The sequence below is a fragment of the Cryptotermes secundus genome, unplaced genomic scaffold, assembly GCF_002891405.2.
Source record: "Cryptotermes secundus unplaced genomic scaffold, Csec_1.0 scaffold296, whole genome shotgun sequence".
NCBI classification, from domain to species: Eukaryota; Metazoa; Arthropoda; class Insecta; order Blattodea; family Kalotermitidae; genus Cryptotermes; species Cryptotermes secundus.
Genome location: NW_019737985.1, coordinates 690,976 through 706,434, shown reverse-complemented (window position 1 = coordinate 706,434; position 15,459 = coordinate 690,976). Strand labels below are relative to the sequence as shown.

The 15,459-nt window shown below is 38.7% G+C and overlaps 2 protein-coding genes across 4 annotated transcripts in view; one reads left to right on the top strand and one right to left on the bottom strand.

Moving 5' to 3' along the window:
• The window catches only part of LOC111870599 (isoaspartyl peptidase/L-asparaginase), a 36,711-nt gene extending 22,179 nt beyond the window's left edge, over window positions 1-14,532 (top strand). For 2 of the 3 annotated variants that reach the window (XM_023863020.2, XM_023863018.2), the window contains 4 exons: window positions 616-734; window positions 3,456-3,566; window positions 13,518-13,742; window positions 14,345-14,532. In XM_023863020.2, coding sequence (XP_023718788.1) covers window positions 616-734; window positions 3,456-3,566; window positions 13,518-13,720 — 433 coding nt within the window. In that variant the 3' untranslated portion in view covers window positions 13,721-13,742; window positions 14,345-14,532. Of the gene's footprint in view, window positions 1-615; window positions 735-3,455; window positions 3,567-13,517; window positions 13,873-14,344 lie in introns of those variants that run through there. The other variant, XM_023863019.2, reaches the window with a different exon arrangement.
• The window catches only part of LOC111870591, a 4,455-nt gene continuing 3,429 nt past the window's right edge, over window positions 14,434-15,459 (bottom strand). The window contains exon 2 of the mRNA XM_023862993.1: window positions 14,434-14,481. Within this exon, the coding sequence (XP_023718761.1) occupies window positions 14,434-14,481 (48 nt within the window). The remainder of the gene's footprint in view (window positions 14,482-15,459) is intronic.

Below are 15,459 nucleotides of genomic sequence, written 5' to 3'. Positions count from 1 at the left end.
ACTCAGTACAACTCTGCGGTAGCCACACTAGAACTGACTGTGAATAGCCTTCGCTGCTCCCTATGTAGCCTCGATCGGACAATACGGGAAAACGGCCACGTAATAGGCACCCTTGTTGCTATGTCGCTGTGTTGCTATGTAACGCTAGCGGAGGTAACCGCTGTTACTACTTGGTGACGTCACCGCTGTTGACTTGCGTTGCCTAGCGACCAGGATGCTAGGACTCGGCTAACATCGGCTCGCTTCGGCTTCGCTCGGCGCATCACGGCTGGCGGGGGGGGAGGGGCGTCATCCATAGCTCAGCACGTCACAATATTATTTATATTGTATGTATATATTTTAACTTTTAGAACATGCACTGTAATAGTGGCTTCTAACTGTATTGATATAAAGGTGTCCCTCTGAAGATGGTCTCTGAAGACCGAAACATGTATATAACTGAATTAAGAAAATCTTAACCAATCACACTGGACAGAACTGTTTAACTTTTTCATAGTATTAGTGTGACGGACCAGAATGAAACAAATAGGATCTTTGAAATTAATTGTTAAATGAGTGAAAACTTTAAATAAAGGAGCATTAAATGGGGGTTTTACTGTATGTATTTCTTTGCAGTGGTGTGGGTACTGTAGGAGCAGTGGCTGTGGATGCACAAGGTCATGTTGCTGTGGCAACTTCAACTGGTGGTATTAATGGCAAACTGGTGGGTCGTGTAGGAGACACACCTGTACCAGGTGAATGTATGATATGTGAATGTGAAATGAGAAATACTGAAATACAGCTTTCATACACTGTGTGAAATGTGTTCTGAAATGTTCTACACAAAGCTCAGTATTAATTCTTGTGACCATAAGGAATTAGTGATATCTTAATTCCATTCCCTATCACCGCGCACTACACTCAAGTGGATACTGCTCCTTCACATTCATGAGGTTCTGGGTTCAATACCCAGCAGTATAATATCATGTTTTGGCTATCATGGAGCCATCATCAGGTGATCCAATCTGCAGAACTTAAATTATTGAACTGTGATTATTATATGGATCCATATATTACAGGTTTTTTAAATAAATTGTAATACATCTCTAAATGCAGTTAAGCTCTAAGTATAAAGTATAACTATAAATCTCTGCATATGAGGTGATTATGCCAACTTTTGCAGATAGAGGATTTTTTATGAGGTGATTATGGAATGTTTTATACGTTGTGCGTTCAAGTTCTAAGGTCTCCGATTTTTTTCTCACACAATAATCATACAAAAAATTTGAAACTTCTGTCACTTTTCAACGTAATCTCCCTGCAGCCGTACACATTTTTCACAACGTCGACGCCATGATTCCATAGCCACTGCAAACGCTTCTGTAGGAGTCTGTTTTGACCACGGGAAAATTGCTGATGCAATAGCGGATTGAAAAACGGCATCCATGTCTCATCCATTGTCACAGTTGATGAAAAGAAAGTCCCATTCATGCCTTCATCATTGCCATGCGTGCAGCCTTGTGTCATCCGCCAAAATTCGTGGAACCCACCTGGAGGACACTTTCCGCATTCGCAGGTCTTCATGCAGGATTTTGTGCACAGATCCCACGGAAATGCCAACTTTGGGGGCGATGTTTTCCACACTCAATCGGCGATCCTCCAAAACAACTTTCTCAACTCGCTCGACCATGTTGTCAGACCGGCTGGTGCGAGGCCGAGATTGTTTTGGTTCGTTGTCACACGACGTTCGGCCTTCTTTGAACTGTCGCGCCCACGAACGCACATTTTTCACATTCATGACACCATCACCACATGTCTCACTCAACTGGCGATGAATTTCAATGGGTGTCGCACCACGCAAGTGGAGAAAACGAATGATTACTCGCTGTTCTTGTAACGAAAACGTCGCCATTTTAAGTATCAAAAACACTCCTCACACTCACCGCTACCACTAGAGTTCTGTGTGCCGTAGAGTTCTGCCATCTCTGTCACACATTCACAAAGAGTGCACACGTATTTTAAACAAAACCGCATGTGTCTATCTGCTCCCAGTCCTGAGAAAAAAAATCGGAGACCTTAGAACTTGAACGCCACGAGTATTAATATCAACAAAACGCGTGTTATGTCGTACTCAAGGAAGACTAATGTCCTGCTCTATGGGTATCAGCTTTGTCATGCTGCTATTACACGCACCAGTTGCGTTAAGGACCTAGGTGTTTTCTTTGATTCTAAATTATATTTTCACAATCATGTTGATTTTTTATATTCCGAATGTATAAAGCTGCTAGGTCTTATACACTCAATAACTTTTAGATTTTCTTCTCTTGACTGTTTATATGTGCTGTATCTTACACTAGTCAGGTCCAGGTTGGAATATGCCTCGGTAGCTTGGAATTCTGTCACGTCTACTGACTACGCAAAACTTGAGCACATCCAGAAAAAGTTTGCATCTGTCTGTCTCTATCGCTACTTCCCACATAGCTCCTATAGTTATACATCTGCCTTAGAGAGACTAAGATTGCACCCTCTAAGTCTGCGTAGACATCTTCTTGATGCACTCATCTTCATTCAGGTTTATCATGGCCTTAAATCCTGCTCCTCCCTTCTGGATAATGCTAGTCTTCGTGTTCCTACTTGCCATGTTCGAGACTTCTCTACTTTTAGCGTTCGTCCCTCAAAAAGACACTGTCTCTCTTCTCGGTGCGCCCTTACTACCAACGTGGTGGGTAAAGATCTCGACATATTTGCAGATGGAGCGGTTTCTCTGAATCATATTTTACAAGCATGTACCAAACCTTTTACGGTGTTACTGGATTAGTGTTTTCATTAACTACAAATGTGTATACCTCAGCTAACTTTAATTTTCTTATGTAATTGCTTTAATTTATTGACTTGTTATTAATTTTATCACTCCCAGTTGTCTTATCTTGGTATTTAGTTACTAATAGTATTAGCAACACTTGTAATATTTCATAAATGTATGTATATATTTAAGTCTTCTTTAGCTTTATGCTCACAGATTTATTTGTCATATTTGTATTTTGTTTTAATTATTTTCTGTACCTTATATACTCATGCTAACTTGTAATTGGCCACTGTGCTGTTAAGTTATTGCACGTAAATAAACATGAATTGAATTGAATTTTATAAACATGGGATACTTGTAATATATGGATCCATATAAGAATCACAGTTCAATAATTTAAGTTTTGTAGATTGGCTCCATGAGAGCCGAAACATGTTTTGACGTTATACTTTAAGCCAATAAAACTCAGTTGACACAACAGTGTGGAAGTGAATTATTTAACCTGTGTTTGACAGGTATGCAAAAATTATCAATTCCTTGTAAAACTCCCCCCCCCCCCGAGTTTAGGCTGAGATTTGCTTTGCTGTACAATACAAACTGTTGACTTCTCTACAGACGAAGTGTTAAATTTTCTACTCTGAATTATTAACGTTCAGTATTACAATTGCAGGTTGTGGAGGCTATGCTGATGATAATATTGGAGCTGTATCAACTACAGGTCATGGAGAATCTATCATGAAATTTTGTTTAGCACGTACCATTTTAACATTCATGGAACAAGGTATGTTATATATTACTTTGGGATACAACTTTTTTTTATTTAATAGTCATTGTGAAATGTTATTACAGGAAATCATATTTCATTTCAAAATATTATTTTTCAGATAGTTTCTTTGAAATGAAATTTATAGAAAATATTTAATAAATCATGGAAATTGTATTGAGATTTGTTGCCTTACTTACATGTACATATTTAAAGTTGATATGAAGTATGTTAGAAATTTATTGAGAGAAAATGTTTTTACATTGAAGATTAAGGAAGGACTTCAAATTTATCCCTACTATGCCCTAGAATGTCACTTTAATTTTAGAGATACAGTGAGACCCCAACATTTGATGTTGCTGAACTGAAGGTTTTCCCTCATTTAATGTTAAGTTTCAGTGATTCAAGTCAAGAATCCAAGTTTTAAATTTCCTACAGTTAATATTTTCCTTGGGCCACACTGTGGCTCAAGCGGTTAGTCGCTGGCTTCCCACCACGGTGGCCTGGGTTCGATCCCTGGTCTGGTCAAGTGGGATTTGTGGAGGACAAAGTGGTGCTGGGGCAGGTTTTCTCTGAGTACTTCGGTTTCCCCTGCCAGTCTTCATTCCACAATCACCCTCACCTATCATCTGGGGCTGGTACAATAGGCCAGAAGTGGCCGCAGTACAAGGTACTTAGTCACACCCCACAAGCAATAAAAAAATAATATTTTCCTCAGTTTAATGTTTCAATCTACTGCTGTTCAAAGAAACCTTAAATGGAGTTTTCGCTATATTGTAGTCCTTTACTTATCATAACAAGTTCTGAAAAGAATATGTGATACCCACTTTCCCTGAAAGCTATGAAGGAAGTCTAGCAGGAATTATATATTAATAATATACAATAAATTTCTTTGCATATCCACTGTCATAGTCGCAACCTACATATTGCACTCCACCAGCATTTGTTTTTATTATTATTATTATTTTCAACATACAGATAAGTTTCTTAAAAATTTGTTGGTACACTTATGATCTATCTTTTTATAAAACGGGAAGCCTTACTGAGACAGGGGAAAGAATTCCCATAGATAATGATGATGATGCTAGTTTTCCTGCCTCTTTGGCTCCTGCTGCATTCTCCTGTCACTTACCTCACCCAGCCAAAGGGCTTGTCACTAATGACAATAAAAAGTAAAGTGATTGCTGTATGTAATTACATAATTAAGCAATATGCCCCGAATGCATATGGGGGAGTTGTGGTATAGCTCCACTCATAATATATCCAATTGTAGACCAATATCATTGTTGACTTCTTTTTCTAAGATCATTGAAAAACTCATATATGCGAGACTTATTACCCATACTGAAGCAAATAACCTGTTGGTACACGAAAAATATGGTTTTAGGACACACTCCTTGACTGAAAAGGCAGCCTTTACATTGATAAATAATATTTTAACTGCGATTAATAATAGGTTAATGGTGGGAGGCATTTTTTGTGATTAAGAAAGGCGTTTGATTGTGTTAACCATAAAATATTATTGGATAAATTGGAATTCTATGGAATTGAAGGAAAATTCAAAACACTTATTGGATCTTATTTGACAGGTAGATATCAAAGAGTTGTATGGGGTAATAGAATTGACAGTAACAACTCATCCAAATGGAACCAATTAAATGCGGTGTTCTACAGGGTTTGATTTTTGGTCCCTTGTTTTTTCTGCTTTATATTAAAGCAATAGCAATTGGCACTACTAGCCGGTCACGATAGCCAAGTGGTCTAAGGCATGCACTGTTTTTGCTTGCTCGGAAGCCGGGATCGTGGGTTCAAATCCCACTAAGGGCATGGATGTTTATGTGCGTTTTTCTGTATTTGTCTACAGGTAGAGGCCTTGTGACGATCTGATCACTCGCCCAAGGAGTCCTACCATATGTGTAAGATCAAAGAAACCGAAGTGAATGGAGTACATGGAGGTAGGCCTAGGCCCACTGGGGCTGTAGTGCCAGGGAAAAAAAAATTGGCTCTAATAAGTCAAACTTTGATATAAATCTTAATCAAACTTTCAAAGATATAAATACATGTTTTAATTCTAATTTACCTACCTTGAATTTTAATGAGACTCAATATGTCGAGTTTTGACCTATGAATTATTATATCACTACTCAAATTAACTATGATTAGATAAATTTAACAAATGTGACCAAGACAAAATTTCTGGGATTAATTATTGATGATACTCTTTCATGGAAACAGCGTATTGATTATGTTATTAATAACATTTCCATTGCATGTTATGCATTGAGAAATATAAAATATATTATCCCTTTAGATACATTAAAGCTAATTTATTTTGCTCATAAACATTCAATCATAAATTATGGTATCATTTTTTGGGCTGACTCTTGTGTTAACAGAGTTTTTATATTGCAAAAGAAAGTTATTAGAATTATAACGAATTCTAGGCCAAGAGAGTCTTGTAGGGACATTTTTAAGAATTTGGAAATAATGATATTCTACTCTCAGTACATATGTTCATTACTTTTATACACAATTAATAATAAACATTTATTTAATTTTAACAGTGAGATTCACAAATACAAAACTAGAATCCTCAATAATTTATATTTACCTGCAGTTAACCTAACAAAATACAATAAAGGTGTGTACATATCAGGTATTAAAGTTTTTAATCATCTTCCTCAAACAATAAAAATGGTGGCTACTGATGTGAGAAGTTTTAAATGTGCACTGAAGAGGTTTTTATATCGTTCTTTTTATTCCATGAATTAATGTTATCAACATAATTGGTCATAAATGTGTAAATTTGTAATGTACTTAATTCAGTGATTGTAGGTAATTTAAATAAAATTGTATTAACTCAAGTTTTATAGTAAGTTATTTTTAAATTATCTCATTAAATTTTTTACTTTATATTATTATTTATATTAATAGATTAATGTAAGTGATTTTGATTATGTAACTTGTTTAATTTTGTATATGTATCTTGATATATCTCCTTTCAAAGGGCCCATTTCCACATCCTAGGTTTGTTACCTGTATGGATATATGGAAAATAAAGGAAATGAATGAGTGAATTCTTAGCCTTGGCACTAAGTGGAGGTGACTGGTTAGCTTCACGCACCTGCCATTTTACCCCCGAGGATGCATCCCCTGGTGGTGACCATTATATAAGAGGTTGAGTGGTCTCCAGAACTAGTCCGGATCATACAGGATGATTCACAAAGTTTTACCCCCACTTAGGGAGGGCATTCCTGAGGTAATTTGGAACAGAAAATATTAATATACTAATGGTATCCAACTCATAATTAAAGAGATACAGTAATTTGAAAACTGGCGAAAAATCTTTTTTTCTTCGAATTTCAGTCAAAACAAATTAGAAATAAGATACAAACACTTTTTAAATCGTTAATGTTTTAGGAAAGAAGCATTCTAAAACCAAATTTTAATTTTCAATTTCTTAATTTTGCATTGTGCAACATTTTTCATCGATTTTATATTACGAAATTACGTTATTTTCAGCATCCCATTCTGTAAACATACCAATGGTTGCATATCACACCCTTCTATCATTCTGTTTCCTTTAAACTATAGTGCTTTAGAAGACGACTGGATTTACATAAGATTTTCAAAAATGTCTCCCTGCACGTCAACACAACACGTCGCACATGTATGAACCGTGCTCGTAGCATTTTGCAGTTCCACACGTTTGTTCCTTATTGTCATCACCGTGTCCAGAATACCTTCAAGCAACGCTTCACGTGTTTGTACCTTTACCTGGTACACAATGGCCTTCATCCAGCCCCAAATGCAATAATCTAACAGCGTTAGATCCGGCGACCTGGGAGGCCAGGCGTTATGGTCTCTGCGACCAATCCACCACTGTGGGAAATGCCGATCCAAGTGAGCTGCTACTATGTGGGAGAAGTGAGGAGGCGCCCCATTATGCTGAAAGTACATCCGGCATCTTGTTGCCAGAGGAACATCTTCAAGTAACTGGTAATTCTTCTTCTAAGAAGTGGAGGTAATTCTCACCAGTTAAGCAGCCAGGAAAAATGAACGGCCCAATTAGCTGATCATACAGAACACCACACCAGACATTGACACTGAATCGGTGTTGAAAATTTGATTCTGTCGTGGCCAGGGATTGTTGTCTGCCCAAACATGTAAGTTGTGACTGTTGCTGAACCCGTCCAGTGTAAACTGTGCCTCATCACAGAACATTATCAAGCGGTACAACTGCCGATTTCCATTTAACCAGTTGCAGAACTGCAGACGAAGAGCACGGTCTCCTGGTTGTAGGTCCGCTCACTTCTTTGGGCCCTTTACGTTGGACGCCACGCTGTTACCGTCCTCCCTTTTCTCGTGGATGTCGAGAAGTTAGGTGGGAAGGGAGGAGAATTGTGGTTGTTGGAGCTGTTACGTGAGAGCAGGTAAAGACGGGAGTGTCTGGGTTCTGTTCAGTAATTTGTAGAGCTGAGTTCATATCCCGGGTCTTACAGGTCTGGCTCGGGCAGGGCAGGAAGAACCTTTCTCTGCAATCACACACACCTCTTTAGACCGTTGCACTTAGTAATCATATAATTCCTTCCGGCTCACTGAATACAACTGAATTTATTAGTACACTTAATTTGAACTTTACTTATAGTACTTTTATGGAAGGGCTGTAGTTGTAAATTTTGTGTCCGACTTTGCCGAAAGTTGTATGAAGACTCCTCGAGGTGGAATGCCCTCTATCTGAATCCTGAGGTCCACAAACCCCAGACTCCAAGAGAAATCCACTCCTCCACTTCTGCCATTGGTTAAGTTTTCAAACTAGGAGGTTCCCCAAATTTTGAATTCCCGATCATGTTGCTTTGCTATGTGATTCTGGCAGATGCTGACCTGACGCTAAGGTTGACAACCCCTTGATGCATTACGATCAGGGTATGAGGCTCAGGCCGTCCCACTTTTAAGTTATAGCTGTCCCAAGCTGTCAGCTCTCAAATTGTCAAAGACTTTCCGACTTTGCTGAAACTGCCAGAATTCCAGGAAAGTACCAGATGTTACTTCCTGTCTACATAGCAAAACTTGAACTACCGTATTTACGCATGTATAGGCCGCACATTTTTTGCCAAAAATTCAAGAGGAAAACTGGGGTGTGGCTTATATTCGAAATATTCTAAATCACACTTCATTTTAAAAAAATTAACGCTGCCAAATTTCGGAATAATTTCTACTCCTGAAATAATATTCCAAGAAAATTATTTTTTCTATAATTTCTGTCTGAAAATTGTGCTGCGGCCTATACATGCGTAAATACGGTATGTCCCTTCTGCGTGTAAGAGCTGGCTATCTGCCGGATCTCTTTGTTTGTAATTTTGTAATCTTAACTTAATATAGATTTAATTAACACACAACAGTCCTCCAATCAGAATGAACGGTTACAACCTCCCAGAGCGAATATTTGTTCTGTAAGGTAATGTAATGAACAAAGATTCGTTTTCACTGCTGTCCTTAACCTACTTTTAAGTAATACAAACAAATGGAATAACTTGGGATCAGTCTGTTGTCTACAATGACAATGAACCCTTTGATTGCTACTAAGACTTACTACTAGGCTACATTTTTTTCTCTTTTTTTTTTTTTGGCTAAATACTAAAATTAGTTAGTGGTACAATCAAGTACATAGGTACACAAACATTGGTAATTTTCTGTCTCTCTGTTCATACACTTCTATGTTTTATCACTGTAATTTCACTGCACAACACTGCACTTCTCAATGTATCTCTTCACTTACTTTGCCCTTGGCTGCTTATACTTTCTGCCTAGATTGCTACCTGGCAACCGCTAAGAGATCAATTTACACTTTTATTTAATTGCAGTTAATCCTGTGCCCGTCCTTTTAACTGGATGTAATATTAATATCCTACCTTCTCTTTCTCTCTCTCTCTCTTTTTTTCTTTGTCTGGGTTCCCTTTCAGAGCTGGTTCAGTGACCTACTTTTAGTTTAGGGTGAATTCTGACCTGCAGTCGTTTCCCTTAGTTTCTCTATACTCTTTCAGTTTCACTTCTTTACAATAAAGCTTTACTTAGACTAACTTGTTTACAATGTTGATGTACAATCACTCACTCATTCACACAGGCGCTCTGACTGTCTTTAGTTATTCTGTTAGTGCAATGAAACTGACCCTTTCAAATTATAATTTGTTAGTAGGCAACCGAATCATCTGCTTGCAATTACGGTCTGCTTACTTTCATCCAAGAAATCCCCAAATTTCTATATAAGTAGTACCCAAGTTCTTGCACGCGAACTCTACTTTCTGCAATCGACATTCAAGAGATTGTCTAGATAATTTTTTTTTTTTTTTGACTACCTCTCGTCGATGGCTCTCAAATATGGCTTCAGATGCTGTAGATTGTACAGACCTCGTAAGTTTCCTCCTTCGTCGCAGAGTTCAAATAAAGACGAGTTTACTATCTTCCGTATGCTGAAGGGACCTGCATAGGGTCTCTGAAATTTACCAATTATACCTTGCGTGGCATCTGACGTATGCTGCTTCACCAATATTAAGTCGTTTAAACTTGCTGTAAATGATAAGGATGCAGCCCGTTCTCATGAAGTCCTCCATGCCATGGACTGAGAAACACCGAACCGCCGAGCTAGACGTCTTGTACTGGCACGCGGACTGTGCTCTACAGCCTCGAGAATGGTTTCTTCTTTGCACAAATCATGTTGAGGATTTCGTTCGTATTGTATACGAACGCTGGGTAGAGAACCAGTTTGTCTTAATGTGTTGAATGTACTGCTAATGGATTTAGGATTCGGAATCCTGCGATTAGGATAACGCCAGTGATATTCAGCAGCAGCGGCTCTCGCATATCCATCAAATACACACAAAACAAACACCATATCGGCATATTCCTCAGTAGAAAATGTGTACAGCATCTTAACTTCACAAAGTTACCAACACAACGTCCTGTTAACTACTGAATCGCTTTTGCCTAGGATCGCGCAACATTCCAGCCAGTCTGCCTTATCAGCTGACACAGCTGACTGGAACGCAAGGTCGCCCAGGAGGGGAGCAGAGCACTGCATTCACAATGATGCATATCAAAAATCTATTATTACTCCATAACTATTGAAAATCGACCAAAAGTTTATCAGGAAATTTTGCAGGAAATAACCCCAGGAATATGTACCATAAGCCGGGGCAAAACTTCGTGAATCACTCTGTATAGGGAAGAGAGAGATCTCTTGTTCCTGCTGGGAATGAAACACTGGTCATCCAGCCCATAGCCTGTCGCTGTATTGACTGAGGTATCACTACTAATATTTGTGTGAATAGAATATCCAGATGACTGATGGGAAATATAGGGCAATATACTGGAAGGGGAAACAAAACAGGTCAGGGGAGATGTGTAGGTGATTTATTCATTGGACTTCTTACTTTAACCTATAAGTGGCTGTCATATTATATTACATTCCTGAAAAAATTATTTTAATAAACAATACTTCTTTATATTTTGGAGGTCTCAATCTAAATCTCAAGTTGAAGAAACCAACCGGTGTATGTAGTTTTCCTTTGTCCATTTCTTGCAAATACTGGGATAATACCTGAAAGTATGCCATGACTCCTCGGGGACTACTGCCTTTCCCTTTTGACACCATGTGACCCATTCAGTTTATGCAAGAACATTAAATAACTCCAAAAAGTACTGTGACATGTTGACCCCTACCTCTCCAGCTGCACATAGCGGTAGCGTAGCGCTCGCGTAATAGGCGAGTAATCACCCCACATCCTGGTAGCTATGCAACGCGCGGTGACGTCACGAGCGGAGCCAAAGAGAGCCGAGCGGAGCCGAAGATAGCCGAGCCCCCGCAACCTGGTAACTATGCAATGCGAGTCAACAGCGGTGACGTAACAGGATGATGTGGCACTCATTACGCAACAAGCAAGCACTGCAGCTATATAAGTGAGCTGCACAGTGGCTGCGAGTCAGTTGTACTGTGACAGTCGCGGAGTGTGTTATCAACGAGTTCTCAGTTCGCAAGTTACGAGCTACAGACGCGTGTGCGAGAATCAGTGATAGTTCGGGATAACCAGTTATATCTGGAGTGTGTAATTCAGGGAGACTTGTATAGCTCCCGCGTTATTAGTACGTGAAGACAAGTGAAGATTGTGTTAAGAGATTTTGTTGTAGGGTTTGTAAAGTGTGGAAACCCGTAATATTGTGATAATTAATTGTAGCCATTATTTGTAGATTGTTAAATAAACCAATTAACCATCTCTACGGCGTCTTCAGTAACGAAACACGTTACAGTACCTTTTATCTCATAAATTTCAATAAACGCAATCCCAGGAGATTCACAAGGGAAAGGACAGCCATGCATGAATAAGTTTTATGAGAATTTCAAAATACAGAAGATGAAAGGTAAGATTAATATATGACATTTCATTATAAATTTCATTAGTGACTGAATTATTCCTGATTAAATCCATTGCCTAATGCAGCTTGTCCCAAGAGAAGTTTGTTCTGCAACACTGAAAATCCCAGTTGCCCTGCATGTAGTGCTGAGTGAGGAGGACTTGTTTGCTAACAGATTTTCAGTAAACACTGCATTTTCTGTGTTTGTAAAGCAACCATTGAAAGTGATGGCATCAGAGTTTCAACACATTTCGTTTCACTACAGTGAAATAAACTTTACAGTACTGAACCGTGGTACATTTTCAAAGAGTACTCATATTACATATTCAGTAGAAGAGTGATTCAGCACACCCTTATAGTTCTACAGAATACATTCAGTGAATGGTTAATTAGTGAATGTTATGACCATCATTTTCTCCAGATTTAAATATGCAAGATATTTAGTTCTAATGCAAGTTAAATTGGTATTATTACTAACCATATTTAAAAGTGTGTAATTTTGTTATATTTTAGCGTCCTGTTGCACTGATTTAAGTCCATGATTTATTTCACCGTCTTCTAGTGCATACACTTATCAACCTCACTCCTCTCTCTCGCACTACTACATGTTTCGGCACAAAAGTGCCATCTTCAGGTGCTTATTCGATTAACGTTAAACTAGTTCACTGCATGCCTTGTCGTCTTCATATTAAAATAATTAAAATATATATTTATCATATATATTGATAAATATTAAATATTAAAAATATTAANTTAATATTTAATATTTATCAATATATATGATAAATATATATTTTAATTATTTTAATATGAAGACGACAAGGCATGCAGTGAACTAGTTTAACATTAATCGAATAAGCACCTGAAGATGGCACTTTTGTGCCGAAACATGTAGTGCGAGAGAGAGGAGTGAGGTAGATAAGTGTATGCACTAGAAGACGGTGAAATAAATAATGTGTGTAATTTTTATTACTATGACAACGTAAAGTTAGAGAACTGAAATTGATGCATATACCACTTTGGAGGACTCAAAAAAAAAAAAAATCTGGAATGTCAGGTATGAAATTAAAGTAAACTTGAGTAAATATAAGTCACTTCATTACATTATTAAAGGTGTATAAATATTACAGGACACAATGCTTTCAGCAGCTGCACAAACCACATTTCAGTGAATTCACAAGCACACTTTTATGAGTATTTATAAACAGATTCTTACTTGGTCCCTGCAGTGCATTTTTTCTGTATGGATTCATGCTTCCTAGTATTTCCTTCCCACAACACTGAAATGAAAGCCATTAAGTTTGCTTTACGATGCTCTTTATTAGTTTCTCTTAATAACAATGTCCAAATATGTAATATTAAGACTAAACTAAACTAACTAAAATCCATGGCTTTAGTCCTCAAGTGAACTATACCGACCAGGCGACCACCACTTGTCAGCAGAATTAGTGCCAACTTTAGCATATACAGGATGTCGCATGGTCAGTGCAACGAATCCCCACAGCAATTATTTTCGGTTTTCTAGACCGGAATTTTAAGCCTACCCTTTGTTTCTAATAGGTAAATCTGCAAGTGAGGCAACACTAGATGGTTGTACAGCAATGACAAGAAGAGTTGGAAATACTGCAGGGGCCATCACAGTATCAAATAGAGGGGACATTGGCATTGGTTTCACGTCAGAACGGATGGCATGGGCTTACCAGGAGGGAGGGAAGGTGTACTCTGGAATTAATAAAGAAGACAAATTCTGTGAAGATGCATAACATAGCTCAAAAGATATATGTGGTAAATTTTCATTTAATTTTAGTTAGTGGGAAAAAAGAGAAATTAATTTACTTGAACATAAGGTAATGTAATGTAATGTAATGGTAACATGAAACTATTATAAGACAATTAGGTAACAGAACATGGCTTGAAGATATTTATTAGAATTAGCCTGTTTCGGAACTCACTGTCTTAACATTTGGTTTCAAGGACACATCTAAACTTCTAAGCTAAGTTAGAAACAACTGTAATAAGTGTTCATCATCATCACTGCAGACTAAATGTAATAACATTGGAAATACACTAGTGCCAGAAACTTTGGAAATTGGGTGGGAAACAGGCTTGAAAGGAAAAAGGAATGGTTTCCAACTGAGTGGTATATGGCATAGACTTGGCGCCAGAATTGAAGTTGTGTATTCCAAGTATGGGCATTCATAATACAATGCCCACTTAAATTTGAATCAGTATCTACCCCAAAAGACACCAAGAATTCACAGGACTCAGGGATGGTCATTATATTCCTGAACTTTGCAAAATATTGGACAATCAGCCATGTCATTTAGGAGCAACTCTGTTACATGTGTATCATATTGATTACTGAAAGATAATTCTTGTCATTACAGGTGACTGAAACCCATGAAACAAAGGGCCACATCAGTATGGCACATGGAAAAGACAGTTTGAATGTTGTACATCAGGCATGTCCAACGAGTCAATCGACCAGTCGATCACGGGATGATTCTTGGTCGATCTCATAGGCCTATAAGGAAATAATACTTGAAAAGCATGTAAATTCACTTGTAATATTGTAATATTGTTTCGTTACTGAAGACGCCATAGAGATGGTTAATTGGTTTATTTAACAATCTTCAAATAACGGCTAAAATTTAATTATCACAATATTACGGGTTTCCACACTTTACAAACCCTAGAACAAAATCTCTTAACACTCTCTTCGAGAGTCTTCACGTACTAATAATGCGGGAGCTATACAAGTCTCCCTGAATTACACACTCCGAGTGTGACTGGTTATCACTGGTTATCGCACACGCGGCTGTAGCTCGTAACTTGCGAACTGAGAAGTCGTTGATAACGCACTCGGCGACTGTCACAGTACAACTGGCTGTGAATAGCCTTCGCTGCTCCTTATGTAGCCTTGATCGGACAGTCGTCGCCTGGTGCCTTGTTGCTACCCACGTTGTCCGGAGTTGTTGACGGCTGCCTAGTAACCGCGATATCCCTCGGTGACGTCACCGCGTTGACTTGCGTTGCCTAGCGACCAGGATGCTAGGACTCGGCTAACATCGGCTCGCTTCGGCTTCGCTCAGCGCATCACGGCTGGCGGAGGGTGGGGGGGGAGGGGCATCATTCAGAGCTCAACATGTCACACTGCTCCCTCCTTAAGGCTGTTCGTCTCGAATAGCCTAACGGTGCACCCCCGTTCCTTTTCCTCGGTGGCTGTTCTTGCAGCATCTTCTTTGTGTCCTTCTACTCTTTCTCTTCTCCCCGTTGCTCTGCTTTCCAACCGCTACATCTTCCCCCTTTTTATGGTTGCTCGTCTCGAGCAGCTCCATGATAAGGCGCAAGCCGGTCGAGGTGTACAACCAACATCCTCGACCTAGGGGTCTTCTGGCGGCCAGACAGAAAGCCGATATGGAGGAATGTAGGAGGAAAGAGAAGGAAGAGAGAAGGAAAGAAAAGGAAGAAATGGAGGCCAATAGGAGGAAAGACAGAGATT